Source organism: Impatiens glandulifera, chromosome 6, assembly GCF_907164915.1.
Source record: "Impatiens glandulifera chromosome 6, dImpGla2.1, whole genome shotgun sequence".
Taxonomy (NCBI): Eukaryota; Viridiplantae; Streptophyta; class Magnoliopsida; order Ericales; family Balsaminaceae; genus Impatiens; species Impatiens glandulifera.
In genome coordinates, this window is record NC_061867.1 from 43542334 (window position 1) to 43556496 (window position 14163).

At 32.8% G+C, this 14163-nt stretch overlaps 1 protein-coding gene across 1 annotated transcript; it reads left to right on the forward strand.

The window, feature by feature from the left end:
• The first annotated feature begins 9123 nt into the window (after positions 1 to 9123).
• On the forward strand, positions 9124 to 11677 carry LOC124942331 (probable aquaporin TIP3-2). Its single transcript, XM_047482814.1, has 3 exons — positions 9124 to 9266; positions 10481 to 10731; positions 11248 to 11677. Exons 1-3 carry the CDS (start codon positions 9134 to 9136, stop codon positions 11653 to 11655), a joined length of 792 nt encoding a protein of 263 aa, XP_047338770.1. The 5' UTR covers positions 9124 to 9133; the 3' UTR covers positions 11656 to 11677.
• Positions 11678 to 14163: the final 2486 nt, after the last annotated feature.

A 14163-nucleotide genomic window follows, 5' to 3' on the forward strand; every position in this document is an offset into this window, starting at 1 on the left:
CTTTATTTAAGTTTTTCTTATTATTAAAATTTTAATTAGTTAATTAAAATATTCTATATTAATGAAGTAGAGGTTTTAATAAAAATAAGTAAAATATTATTATAAATAAACAAAATTAATTATAAAAATTAACGATTAATAATTCTTTTTTTATAATTAAGTTAGTTAAACATTAAATAGTAAAATAAATTAAAAATTAAATAATTAACGGTTAATAATTTATTTTCCATCACTCAATTTTTCTTTTATTCAAGTTTTTAATTAGTTAATTAAAATATTCTATATTAACGAAGTAGATGTTTAATAAAAATAAGTAAAATATTATTATAATAAACAAAATTAATTATAAAAATTAACGGTTAATAATTCTTTTTTTTATAATTAAGTTAGTTAAACATTAAATAGTAAAATAAATTGAAAATTAAATAATTAGATAGAAAAATATTAAATTGAATTATTTAAATCATAATCAATTTAATTAAAATTCAATCAAAATTCAATCAGTATTAATCAAAATAATAAATTGGATAAATATAATTTAGACTTTGTACGAGTTTATATAGATTTGTTTGTTGAAGACCTCCTTTACTTAACATTCAACTCATCCCAATTTAATAGGCCTCTATTCCACTCCTTTTCTTGATAAATCAATTGAATAACTTTACATTTATATATATATTTTTTAAATAATTATGAACCCTACAAGAGCGAACACCATTTTGTTCATCCATAATCAAAATAAATTAATAGATATATTATTCTTAAAATTTTAACCCAGATATACCACTAAATTTGTAAAGTGAATAACTAACCAATTATTAGTCTAGTTTTTTATTTATTAATTTTAATGTTAAAATGATATATATCTTTATAATGCTTAAATAATTTGTTATAATATTGTATTTGAATAGTCTAAAAAGAATTCAACACTCCTTTTAAAAGGAGATATACATATGGTAAATATATATATATATATATATATATATAATAATAATAATAATAATAATAATAAAATTACATGTGTGAGATTAATAATGAACTCTCTTTCTGGATAAATATGGCTCGGTTTGCCTTAACAGATAAGTTACATCAATGGTGTCGGCCAGAAAGGGAGAGAAATGGAGGAAAGAGAAAATCTTATTTATCCTATTATTATCAATATTATCTATATATTGTATCATTATAAATAATAAAATAGTAATTCTCTTGTTAATAATAAGAGTTGTTTATTTAATTTATTCACCAAAATAAATAGTTAAATTGAGGAGTCGGGTTTACTTAAATTTCAAATTATAATTTACAGTTTATAATTTATAGGGTTAAACCATTTTATCTATTATATCAAACATACGTAGGTCTAATTGTGAGCATAAAATCTACTATCCAAAATCCGAGTCCGTATCTATTTTTTTTTCAGATTCGGATAGTTCAGATTTGGATTCGAATTCGATATTAAAAAAATATTTTCAGATATCCGAACTATCCGAAGTCAAATTTACGAGCTTATAAATATCTAACTCTTCAATTTGATTTTCGATTTTGACTAATTTATAATTGTGTGGAACATTATATTTGAAATAGGTGGTGTTTTGATGTATTACTTTCTTAAATATTTTTAATAGTGATTATTGCGTTCAAGACAAGGTGCAAAATAGTTCGGATAATTTGGCCGTATCCGTATTTGAAAAAAATCAGATAGTTCGAATTCAGATAGTTCAGACTCAGACTCGGACTCGGATAGTAAAATATAAAATTCGGATAGTCCGGATAGTTCGAAATTCGAATAGTTCGGTTTCGGATAATCCGAATGATCACTCTTACGTAGGTCAATAAGAAAAATATGTACAAATCTTATATATATTTGTACGATTAAAAACAGAATCCACCCATTATTGACCAACTATTCATTAGTAAGGTAAACAAATAAAAGAGAATCACAAATTGGTGACGGAGACTATAGCGGCTATTCGAAGAAGATTGGCGGTGACAAAGATCGTGGACGATTCGGACAATATAAAAATATTAATCGGCGGCGACGAATATCCTCGACAATTTGAAAAGATCAACGGCGACAAAGAAGATCAACAAAGAATATCAGTAGGATTGCTTTCTAAAAATTACCACACAATTTTATTCATAACAAATTATCCTAAAAAATATAATGTAAAAATAGAGTCAACTATAGTTTGATTTATGAGTCAACCATGGTTGAGTTTAGGTTTTTATTTGGATTAATTTGTAAAAAACAATTGACACATGTCAAATGATGAAAGGGTTAAGGAAATGCCTTTAAATGTAGGGACGAAGAGACCATATTATACCAATTTAGTGTCATGCATATCTGAACTGTAAATGTTAGTGATATTTTGATATACACGTTTAATACCTTTATGCCACCGGTCCATAATTTAATACATTGGTACTTCATTAACCTTTATTCTTCTCAACACTACAATATGTCTGAAGAAAATGTCTCTAAATTAAACATCCGACATTGACATCTTACATAACAGTATAACTCAATGTATAATAATGAAACATCTCTCACGTGTTCTTCATTAATCTTCGAAATGGTCTCTAATACTTGAAATATGGAAGTTGTCCCTTTTTCTTTAAATAAGTCGATATCGCAAAACATCACCCTCTCACTTTATTTTTGAACAACTTAAATATGTCATTAGTATAAACATTATGAAATTATCTTTTCAATGCATAACCACTGACAACAATTGATATGAACGAATTAAAAGATTGAAAATCTAATTTCGTTTCATTCTCAATGTTCTTCTTCAAAACCCTTTTCATATTGCTCAACAAATTACTTTAGTAATGTTGTTGAACGAACAAAGTCATCAAAAATGCATTCATACTTTAATTTCTTTGAGAGGTTGACACACTTACCTAAAAGTGGCTTTTAACATACATAAGAATCAATTTACATTTTTTCACATGCAACACATTTAACACATTCAACAAATTATTCCGATATAATTTAAACTCTACTATCATTTTGAACCAATTGTCCTCACACTACTCAATTAATGTAATTGTGGTGAAAAACTATCACCCTAATAATAAAAACGAAATAATAGCAATCGTAGTGCAATGCAGAACAATAGCGTAAAAGTAAGAAATAACGAAATAACGACACAAAAATCTTACTCAAGTTCGGACCAACAATGTCCTACGTCCTACTTTCGGATAATCGATTCAATAGAGTTATAATAGGAATTACAAACTCTAACTCTCTCTGTTTATTCTAGGTTTTTAGTCTCACACTCTCTTTTCGTTTACAATGTATATATAGGCTTTTAGAATTCATAATTAAGGTAAAGATCATTTGATATCTTTGGCATCTCCACCATGATATGATCTCGTGGCGATTTAGTTGACATTTCCACAATAATACGATTTGATTGACATTTTCACCATTATGTGATTTCATGCCTTTTTGAATCCAACAAATAATCACACATATCTTCCTTCCCTTTTTGCGCTTAACATTGAAGCACACCAAATTGGGCCTCAAAACCCTAGGTCCAATTCCACAAATTCTCTACCTTGCCTCTATGTCTATTGACAAATGAATGAACCTCATCACCCAGAACACCCTAGAACCGATCCTCATACTTCTTCGATTACGTTCCAACCTTTGTGATGTGAATAAAGTCGCAACATTTCCGAAACTTGATTCCCGTCGCCACCTTCGTTACCATATCTGTGGGATTCTCATATGTGTGAACCTTCTCCACAACTACCACTCCACTCGCTATGACATCTTGAATGTAGTGAAGTCGAATGTCGATGTGCTTTGTGCGCTCATGAAACATCAAGTTCTTGGACAAGTGTATAACGCTTTGGTTATCGCAAAATAGCTCCAATTTATCGTGTTTTACCCCTAATTCACCCACAAGACCCTTCAACCAAAGTGTCTCCTTCCTCCGTCAAAACGTTATACTCGACCTCCATCGTTTAAATGGAAACTACGGATTGTGTGCCTTCCAACTTACCGAGCATCCAAATAGGGTAAACACATATCCCGTTTGGGACATTCTCTTGTCCAAGTCACCTACAAAATCCGATCAACATATCCTCTCAACTTATCATCACTTACTCCCGCCCATTTAAAACAAAGACCGACATATAAGGATCCCCGAACATAACAGATAACCCACTTCGTCGCCTCCCAATATTCTTTCCCCGGGTTCGCCATAAAGTGATTAACAAGACTAACCGTGTGAGCAAGGTTAGGTCACGCACATACTATGGCATACATTAAGCTCCTATTCGCATATGCAGTTTTTTCCATTCTCAACTTTTCCTTCTCGGTATTCGGTAATATCATTGAGGAGAGCTTGAAATGAGTAGCTAATGGCATTTGAACCGCCTTAACGCCAAACATCTCGAACTTGGCGATCACTTTTTGGAGGTAGTCACTTTGAGACACCAACATGGAGCCTTTCTCCCGATCCCGCTCAATCACCATCCCCAAAATTTTCTTTGTCAGTCTCATATCTTTCATCTCGAACTCACTCCCTAGCAAACTCTTAAACTTACGAACATCTTCCTTGTTTCCTGATGCGATCAACATATCATCCACGTATAACAATAGGAAGACCCCGCAACCATCAACCCACTCGACATAGACACAACTATCGAAATTACTCCTCATGAAGTCTTTACGAACCATGAACTCATCAATGAGAAAATACCATTATCTTGAGGATTGTTTCAAATCATAAAGCGAGCGTTTAAGAAGACATACATTGCCTTCATCACCGGGTTTGATGTACCTCTCAAGTTGCATCATGAAGATTTTCTCCTCCAAGTTTCCATGAAGAAATTTCATCCTCACGTCCATTTGTTCGAGCTCTAAGTCAAATTGATTCACTAGAGTGAGCAACACACGAATGGACGTGTGCTTCACTACCATGGATTAAATATCGTTAAAGTCTACCCCTTCGCGTTGTGTGAAGCCTTTAGCTACCAGTATCACCTTAAAACTTGGATTGTTACTACCATCTACACCTTCTTTGCATTTGAACACCCATTTTGAACCAACCACACACTGATTCTTGAGTTTGTCCACCAATTCCCATGTCTCGTTTTTGTCAAGTGATGCCATCTCCTCTTCCATAGCACGCTTCCATTCGATTCTCTTTTTGCTCTCCATCGCTTCTCTAAACGATCTCAACTTTGAATCTTATACCTTATATGCCACAAGGAATGCAAAGGCCGCGAAATCGGAGTAGCTAAATCTCTCTAGAGCTTGGGTTGTCCTACGGTCTCTATCTCACGCTAACTAGTAGGAGCTAAGGTTCTCTTTCGGATCCGTACATTCCTCCTCTACTTAACCGTTTATTTCATCCTCTTCACTAGTCTCTCCCTTGTCTACCGATTCTTTAGTAATCCCTCCTCAAATTCGATCCTCTCTTTAGAGACTTCACCAACTTCGACTGACTGTGTTGCTCCATAATAGGACTCAGTTTCCTTAAAGACCACGTCACGACTAATCATGCACTTGGCCGTCTCCCTGTCCTTATAAAATAATTTCCAACCCTTTAATCCCTCAAGGTATCCATCGAACATACACTTCTTCCTTCTTAGATCAAGTTTTTCATCCGTTGGTGCATGTAAGCCACACACCCAAATACCTTCAGGTTGTCGAGTTTTGGAGGAGCGCCATTTCAAACTTCTTTCGGTGTCTTGCATTCTAATGTCGTCGATGAACAATGATTGATAGGATAAGCCATAGTGTTGACCACCTCACCCCAAAACCGCTTCGGTAGACTACCCTCAAACAATATATATTAGACATGCTCAAGTAGCGTTCTGTTCATTCGCTCCGCCAAATCATATGTTGCGGTGTTTTTCGGGCGGTTTTGTGACGAACCATCCATTCTTCCTTGATAAACTAATTGAACTCCTCACCTAGGTACTCTAAATTGTTATCTATTCAGAGCTTTTTAACCTTCTTCCCGGTCCGAGTCTCTACCATCTTCTTTCACTCCTTAAACTTAAAAAATGCCTCATTCTTGTGCTTCAAGATATATACTCAAACCTTGCGCGAACAATCATCAATGAAGGTGATAAATTATCAACCTCCACCAACAGTTGTAGTACTCACCTACCCCATAAGTCTTAAAAGAACATAACTAAGCGTCTCCTGAGTCACCTCAACTGACCGCCCATACTCCACCCTCGTAGTTTTACCGTATATTTAGTTCTCGCAAAACTCCAAATCATCAAGTTTCTCCTTGCCAAATTAGCATCTCTTACTCAACTTCTTCAAACCCCTCTCTCTCACGTGCCCCAAACTCTTATACCATAGACTCGTGGGTGATACATCTCAAGGCTCCGCCACTGCCTCCATATCACCAACCAAGGTGTTACCTTGAAAGACGTAAAAGACTCTTCTCTTGCACACCTTTCATTACCACTACCGACCCTTTTGTGACCCTCAATACATTCTTCTCACCCTTCCATGCAAAATCAAGTTGGTCTAGTGAGTCGAGAGTTTAAATTCCTCCGAAGGTCCAATACGTGTCGTACATCCGTCAATACCCTCTCGATTCTATCATGCATCTTCAAACGCACTATTCCAATCTCCATCACCCTGCAAGACTTATTATTACCTAACAAAACCTTTCCCACCGAAGTCTTCTCATAGGTCTCGAAACAACTCTTGTTAGGTGTTATATGAAACGAACACTCGGAATCCATAATCCAACGCTTGTCGAACTAATTAGTGGAGACAACGAGAACATCTGCAGTTTCGTACCCATTCTTCACCTCTTGAACAATAACCACTTCTCCGCTCTTCTTCCTGTCATTACTCAAATCTGGACAATCTTGCTTAAAGTGCCCCTTCTTGTCACAATTGTAACACTTAGTAGATTTTTTCCCAAGAGACTTTGAACGCTTCTTCTTCTTGATTTTATTGTCTCTCCTCTCGATTCTCCCTTGAACCAAGAGTCTATCTCCACTTACATTGCTCTTTTCATTCTTTTGGTCATTCGATCTCAACGCACTCATCACACCATCGAAGGTAAGCTCCTCCCTTCCATGCCCGAGTATGTCTACGAATGTCTCATACGACTTCAGTAAAAAATTCAAAAGCATTAGCACCTTATCCTCATCCTTGTATTACTCCCCGATATTTTCCAAATCAAGGAGAATCTTAACATAATCATTGAGATGCATATTCAAGTCCTTCCCCTCATACATTTTAAACTTAAAGAATCTCTACTTGATGTAAATCCGAGACGATAATGTCTTAGTCATATACAAAGACTTCAATTAAAGTCACACCTCTGTTGCCGCTGTGACACTAGCAATCTCTCGCAGCACCTTATCATTGAGACTATATGAATCAAGGTGTTATAGACCCTTTCTAACACCTCCATTTTTTTCTTCGTGTCCATCGAGTCCGGTAATTGTGATTCCCCCTTGAATGCTTTAGCAACTCCCATGTTGCCTAAGTGTTCCCCCATCTTCATTTTCCATAACCCAAAGTCATTCGTCCCATCGAACTTCTCGACACCAACCCTAGAAGTAGACCTCATCTCAAATCTTCAAATAATTGACCGAATCAAGAAACTCACTAAAAAAAACCGAACAACGACCACCCTAGCCCAACTTGGCTCTAATACTAGTTTGTGGTGAAAAACTATCATCCAAGAATGAAATCAGAATAATAGCAACCGTAGTGGAATGCAAAACAATAGCGTAAAAGTAAGAAAGAAAGAAATAACGACACGAGAATCTTACTCAGGTTCGGATCAACAATATCCTATGTCATACTTTTGGAGAATCGATTCAATAAAGTTATAATAGAGATTACAAACTCTAATTCTCTCTATTTGTTCTAGGTTTTAGTCTCATACACTCTTCTCGTTTACAATGTATATAAATACTTTTAAAATTCATAATTAAGGTAAAGATAATGTGATATCTTTGACATCTCCATCATGATATGATCTCGTGGCAATTTAGTTGACATTTTCTAAATAATACGATTTTATTGACATCTTCACTATTATGTGATTTTATGTCTTTTTGAATCCAACAAATAATCACACATATTTTCCTGTTTTTTTTTTTTGTACCTAACATTGAGGCGCATCAAATTGGGCCTCAAAACCCTAGGCCCAATTCCACAATAATGGAGTTATAAAAAATGTCCATCACTATTTTCTCTATCATTTTATATTCATAATATGCCAAAGACAATAACGATGATGGTCGTTCAAAATTACTTTTTCAATTGCATTTGACATTTATCGACATTGGTCATGCATATCAACCAAGCTTTGAACAATCAAATGAACGACTCTAAATCTTCACTAACAGTTGGTCAAATATGTTGTATCAATAGTGATGACATTAGAGAAGTATTAATAAGCTGTCTACATCTTCCATTGGCTCAAATCACATTTTTTTTATCTAAGATTCTTCGTCTAAGTACTCAAACACGTATTAGTTTAAGCATCTATTTTACATTTTCGAGAAATAATTACTTATTTTATTATATATTTTAAATATTTTATATAATAAATCATATACTCAAAATCATCATTAGTAAACAAACATAGAAAGTTAAAATAGCATTTCCTTAAATTTATCGGGTTCTGACCATGAACAAACCCTTAATTTATGTTCAATATATAGGAAAATCTTTCAAAATTTAATTTGAGAGATTCATTAAAACTATATAAAACAAAGTCGAACAATCAAAAGTTACAACTTGAACTAGGAGTCATAATTAATAAATATTATTTAAATAAGTTAGAACCAACCGACTCTAAATCTCTTACCAAAACAAAATTGACCCCTCAAATATACCCAACAATACTAGATGGAGTGACTCAATGTTGATAATGTTGATCTTAAAAAACAATAATAAAAAAAATGAAAAGAAATGATGGGTAATATATATACGTGTTGAAATACCTGCATTCCATTTCCCACGTGTCCAAAAGACAGAAACACCATTCCATGCATAAGCCAGCACTCTCTTTTTTAACCTCTGTCTATATTCCGCATCTTCTTTCACTTTCATAATTATAACATCTCTCTTCTCCATTTCATAAAGCTCTGTTTGATTTCATTTGATTTGATCTAGAATATCACGATGCCGCCACGTAGGTACGAGTTCGGAAGGCCTGAGGAGGCAACACATCCTGATTCCATGCGCGCCGCCGTATCGGAGTTTCTTTCTACTTTCATCTTTGTCTTTGCCGGCGAAGGATCTGTTCTTGCTCTCAGTATTACTCTCTTTCTCTTTCTTCATATTAACTAAATGATCTATCTAATTAAAGTTAAACCCATATATTTTTTTTTAATTTTTTTTATGTTTTATAATCGTATTGATATGGGTTATTTGAGGGTTTTAGTGGGTTTTTATTAAAAAACTTGTTTGATGAAAAAAAAAAATGTTATTTGGGTTTTAATTAGTTGATTTATAATATACTGTAAAATAAGAATGTTTTAGTTTTGATAAAAATTTCAGAAAAACCCATATAGAGGGTTGTGATCGAGAAGTGTTCTTTATGAGTCAAAACCGGATAAAAATAGATGGTTTGTGGGTAATTCAGATCGGGTTGCTCCAAACAGTTTACGGGTAATTGTGATTTGTAACCATCTGGACATATTTTTGCCAATTCTAGTAAAGGTGGTTTTGTTCAGGTAGATGGTATGTGGGTAATTCAGATCGGGTCGACCCAAACGGTTTACGGGTAATTCAGATTTGTAACCATTGGGACATATTTTTGCTAACCCTAGTAAAGGAGGGTTTGCTCTGGTAGATGGTTTGTGGGTAATTCAGATCGGGTCGCCCGAAATGGTTTAAGGGTAATTCAGATTTGTAACAATTGGGATTTGGGACATATTTTGCTAACCCTAGTAAATTAAGGTGGTTTTGTTCTGGTAGATGGTTTGTGGGTAATTTAGATCGGGTTGCCCCCAAATGGGTTTACGGGTAATTCAGATTTGTAACCATATGGGACATATTTTGCTAACCCTAGTAAAGGTGGTTTTGTTCTGGTTTTGCCTTAGCTAGCCCATAGGCTTATGTGGCCTAATTGAATTAATATTTTATTTTGCTATTTTTTATCATATAGATTATTATTTTATTTGTATAAAAAGTAGATAGATTAGTTATGTTATAAATTTATCTTCCAACCCGTTACCCATGTAATTGATGGATTATGAACTTGCATTTTGACTAGGCGAATGTTACTTCAAACATGATTTAGCATTTTATTTTATTTTTTTTTATCAAATAATTCAAAGCAATAAATAAAATAAACTTAATTTTTTTTATTAAAAATATATATTATATAAATCGCCTCAATCGGGATAAGGACAAATATATTAAATTGTCCGAACTCTATAATGTTAAGGTGTGTCTTTTCTGGTTTTCCCTTTCTATGGGCTTGTTGGGCTTATGTTACGTTACATCTAATACTATTAATCGCAGATAAGATGTACCATGGTACAGCATTATCAGCATCTGGGCTTGTTTTCATTGCGTTGGCTCACGCTTTGGCACTGTTTGCTGCTGTGTCCGCAAGCTTTAACGTGTCGGGTGGTCACGTAAATCCAGCCGTGACCTTTGCAGCGTTAGTGGGAGGTCGGTTATCTATGATCCGGGCTTTGTTTTATTGGATTGCTCAGTTGTTGGGTGCGGTTGTAGCATGTGTTTTTCTGAGGATTGCAACTCATGGAATGGTAAATATCGTTCTTTACCTAATTAATTACTGTCAAGAACATTTTTCATTAGTCTAATTTCAAACAAGCACCAAGAATTTGTTTGATCTAGATTTAAAAAAAAATAATTTCTTTAAGTAATATTTATTTGCCTAAATGTTAAAAAAAGAAGATAATGAATACATAAGGTTATTTAAGGTTAGCATTGAATTTTATTTTGTTTTGTTTAGTATAAGATTTCACTGAGCCAGTATATATCTAGATTTTTTTAGAAGGTTAGAGTATTGCTTAATTAATTATCTAGGCTATATAAGATTAATTTTGATCTTGATAATATTATATTGTTCATTTGGTATATAGATTTCAGAATCATTATTGTTTTTTATTTTCTAGACCATTTGAGAAATACTAAATGTAATACCTACTAGTCCAAATACTTCTAATAGACTATAAATAGATTTCATTTGGAATGAGTAAACCAAAGAAACAATATGTTTTCAGATAGGCTTAGCCATGTATTATTGTTAAATTCTTCAGAGGCCAGAGGGTTTCGCCATCGCAGCTGGTGAAGGAGACTGGAACGCTTTGTTAATGGAGATCGTGCTAACATTTGGGTTAGTTTACGTTGTCTATGCAACAGCCATAGATCCGAAAAGAGGAAACTTGGGAATAATTGCTCCATTAGCTATCGGTCTAGTAGTTGGTGCCAATATTCTAGTTGGAGGACCTTTTGATGGTGCAGCCATGAATCCGGCTAGGGCATTCGGGCCTGCTTTAGTTGGATGGAGATGGAACAACCATTGGGTCTATTGGGTTGGACCCTTAGTTGGTGGTGGTCTTGCGGGTCTTATTTACGAATATGGAATAATGTCGGATCATCATCATCAAGCTGTGTCTCACTTGCCCCATACCGTTCATCAACCTTTGGCACCAGAAGATTACTAGGTTAATGAAATGATTTGGTGGAGTGGTTTGTTTCTAATGTTTCATATGCATTTTGTTGTGTTGTGTTAATGTGTTGTTTGTATTGTGTTTTGTTTTGTATTTCTGGATGTTGAAAGTACTTATGTTTTTGGATGTTGAAATGAGGGTGATCAATAAGTATATTTATACATGTGTGTTGCATTTTGTCAAAATAATAAATGGATATTATAAATTGGAGTTGTTTGATATTGATTTCTTATTTGATAAAACTTTCTGTTTCATCTTAGATTTATTCATGAAGTTGGTCTTTAAGTATATATTACATTAATCCATGTTTTTTTACCATTCTATTTATTTTTTATTTAGAGGTTTTAGGGTGATATGGATGAAAATGGGTGTGAAAAGAGATTAGGAGAGTGGTGTTTGATATACAATTTTAGCAAGAAGTTGAGAAAATAACAAATAAAAATAAATGAGCCAAGGTGTATCATATAAGTGATTGACAACATAACTAAATAGGAATAAATTTAAAATTTAGAACAATCTCATAACTAAATATTATATATATATATATATATATTTATTTTAGAAGGTGGAACTATTCATTAAACGTTCGATCAGAAGATCTCGACTTTGTAAATAAGAGTTAGGAGAATAATTCATCAACAACACAAATATAACTCAACAAACAATGAATTACAACATGCGACAAAAATATTAACCATAGGCTGAAAATCTAAATACCTTGAAATAAGTTCAGTTGCGCAGACTGGCCCAAACGATGAAGTATTGGTATTCCAAACCCGATCCTTCATAGATAATTTTGACAAAAAAAACTCTATCCACAAATTCGGGGAGAAATAATAACCCATACAATCAGTAAACAAAACATTTAATAAATTTTAGGGCAAATTACCTGGACGGCCCTCGAATTACTCCGATCGCTCACTTTTAGCCCTCAAATTATTTTTTGAAACAAATCGCCTTTCAACTTTTAGAAAGGTCACCAATGGCTCTTCCGTCAACTTTTTGGTTAAACTTAACGGTTTAAGCTTAAAATATTTTTTTTTTATATATTATCTTTAATCTTATTTTTTATATTTATATATATAATTATTAAATCGCTTATATATAATATTATATATATCTTTTATTTTTTTTTTATTATTATTAATTTTTATATTTATATAATTATTAAATCTCTTATATATATTATTTACTTATATATATATATTTATATCTATAAAACAAAATTTAAAAATAATTTGTATGTATTATCTTTAATCATTAATTATATATATATATATAAATAAATTTAGATAATTTATAAATTGTATATTTTAAAAAATAATTTTAAGGTTAAAAGTAATGATAACCTTCCAATATAAATATATATATATATATATATAAAAGTAAATAATATATATAAAAGATTTAATAATTATATAAATATAAAAATTAATAATAATAATTAAAGAGATATATATATATATATATATATAATATTATATATAAGCGATTTAATAATTATATATATATAAATATAAAAAATAAGATTAAAGATAATATATATAAAAATAAATTTAAGCTTAAACCGTTATGTTTAACCAAAAAGTTGACGGAAGGGCCATTGGTGACCTTTCTAAAAGTTGAAGGGGCGATTTGTTTTAAAAAATAATTTAAGGGCTAAAAGTGAGCGATCGAAGTAATTCGAGGGTCGCCCAGGTAATTTGCCCTAAATTTTAGGGCACTTATAATTCAATGTAACTTAATTTCCAAACTTTGGTATCATTACCCGTGAAAAAAATAAACTATAAATATCCCGAGTAAATCACTAAACCAACACAGTCAAAGTTCAAAATTTTATTAGCATCACTCTTATATGGAGTCTATAATACCCGTTTCTAGCTTAGCGACGACAAGGTGTGTATATTCTCAGCCTCCCTGAGATCCTGGGTTTGAGCCCGTTAGATGACAAATTCTGCGTCTGGTTAAATGATTAAGTGTTTGCGAGTGCTTAATTCGTTGTTCCACTTCTTTTTATATGAAGTCTGTATTTACTGTGATTTCCCAATATTGGACATTACAATCTCTTCAACTTAATCACGTGACGTCCTTAGTCTCGTACTCCTCCGGTTAGGACTCTTAAAGTGACCCACGTGACACTTTGTTCCCACAAGTTAGAGAATATAGAATAAATGATAAGTAAAGATAGGTGAATGAGAGAGTAAGATAGAGGGAAATTATATTTTCTATATATTTCTTTGATATTACATCAACACTATTTATATACAAGATTCAATGTATTGGGAAACAACATCATTTATTAATTGGCAGACCCTTGGTATGTGTTGACGTTTTTCCTTGGGAATGAATGAGACTTTATGTTTTCTAGTCTCTTTGAAATGTAAAAGGGCATCCTTATCTTTAACAACCTCCATATCTTTAATACCCTCCCACAAGCAAAACGGGGAGGCACACACCGTGAGCTTGTCACGGAGAAAAATGAACCGAGGTGATGACAATCCT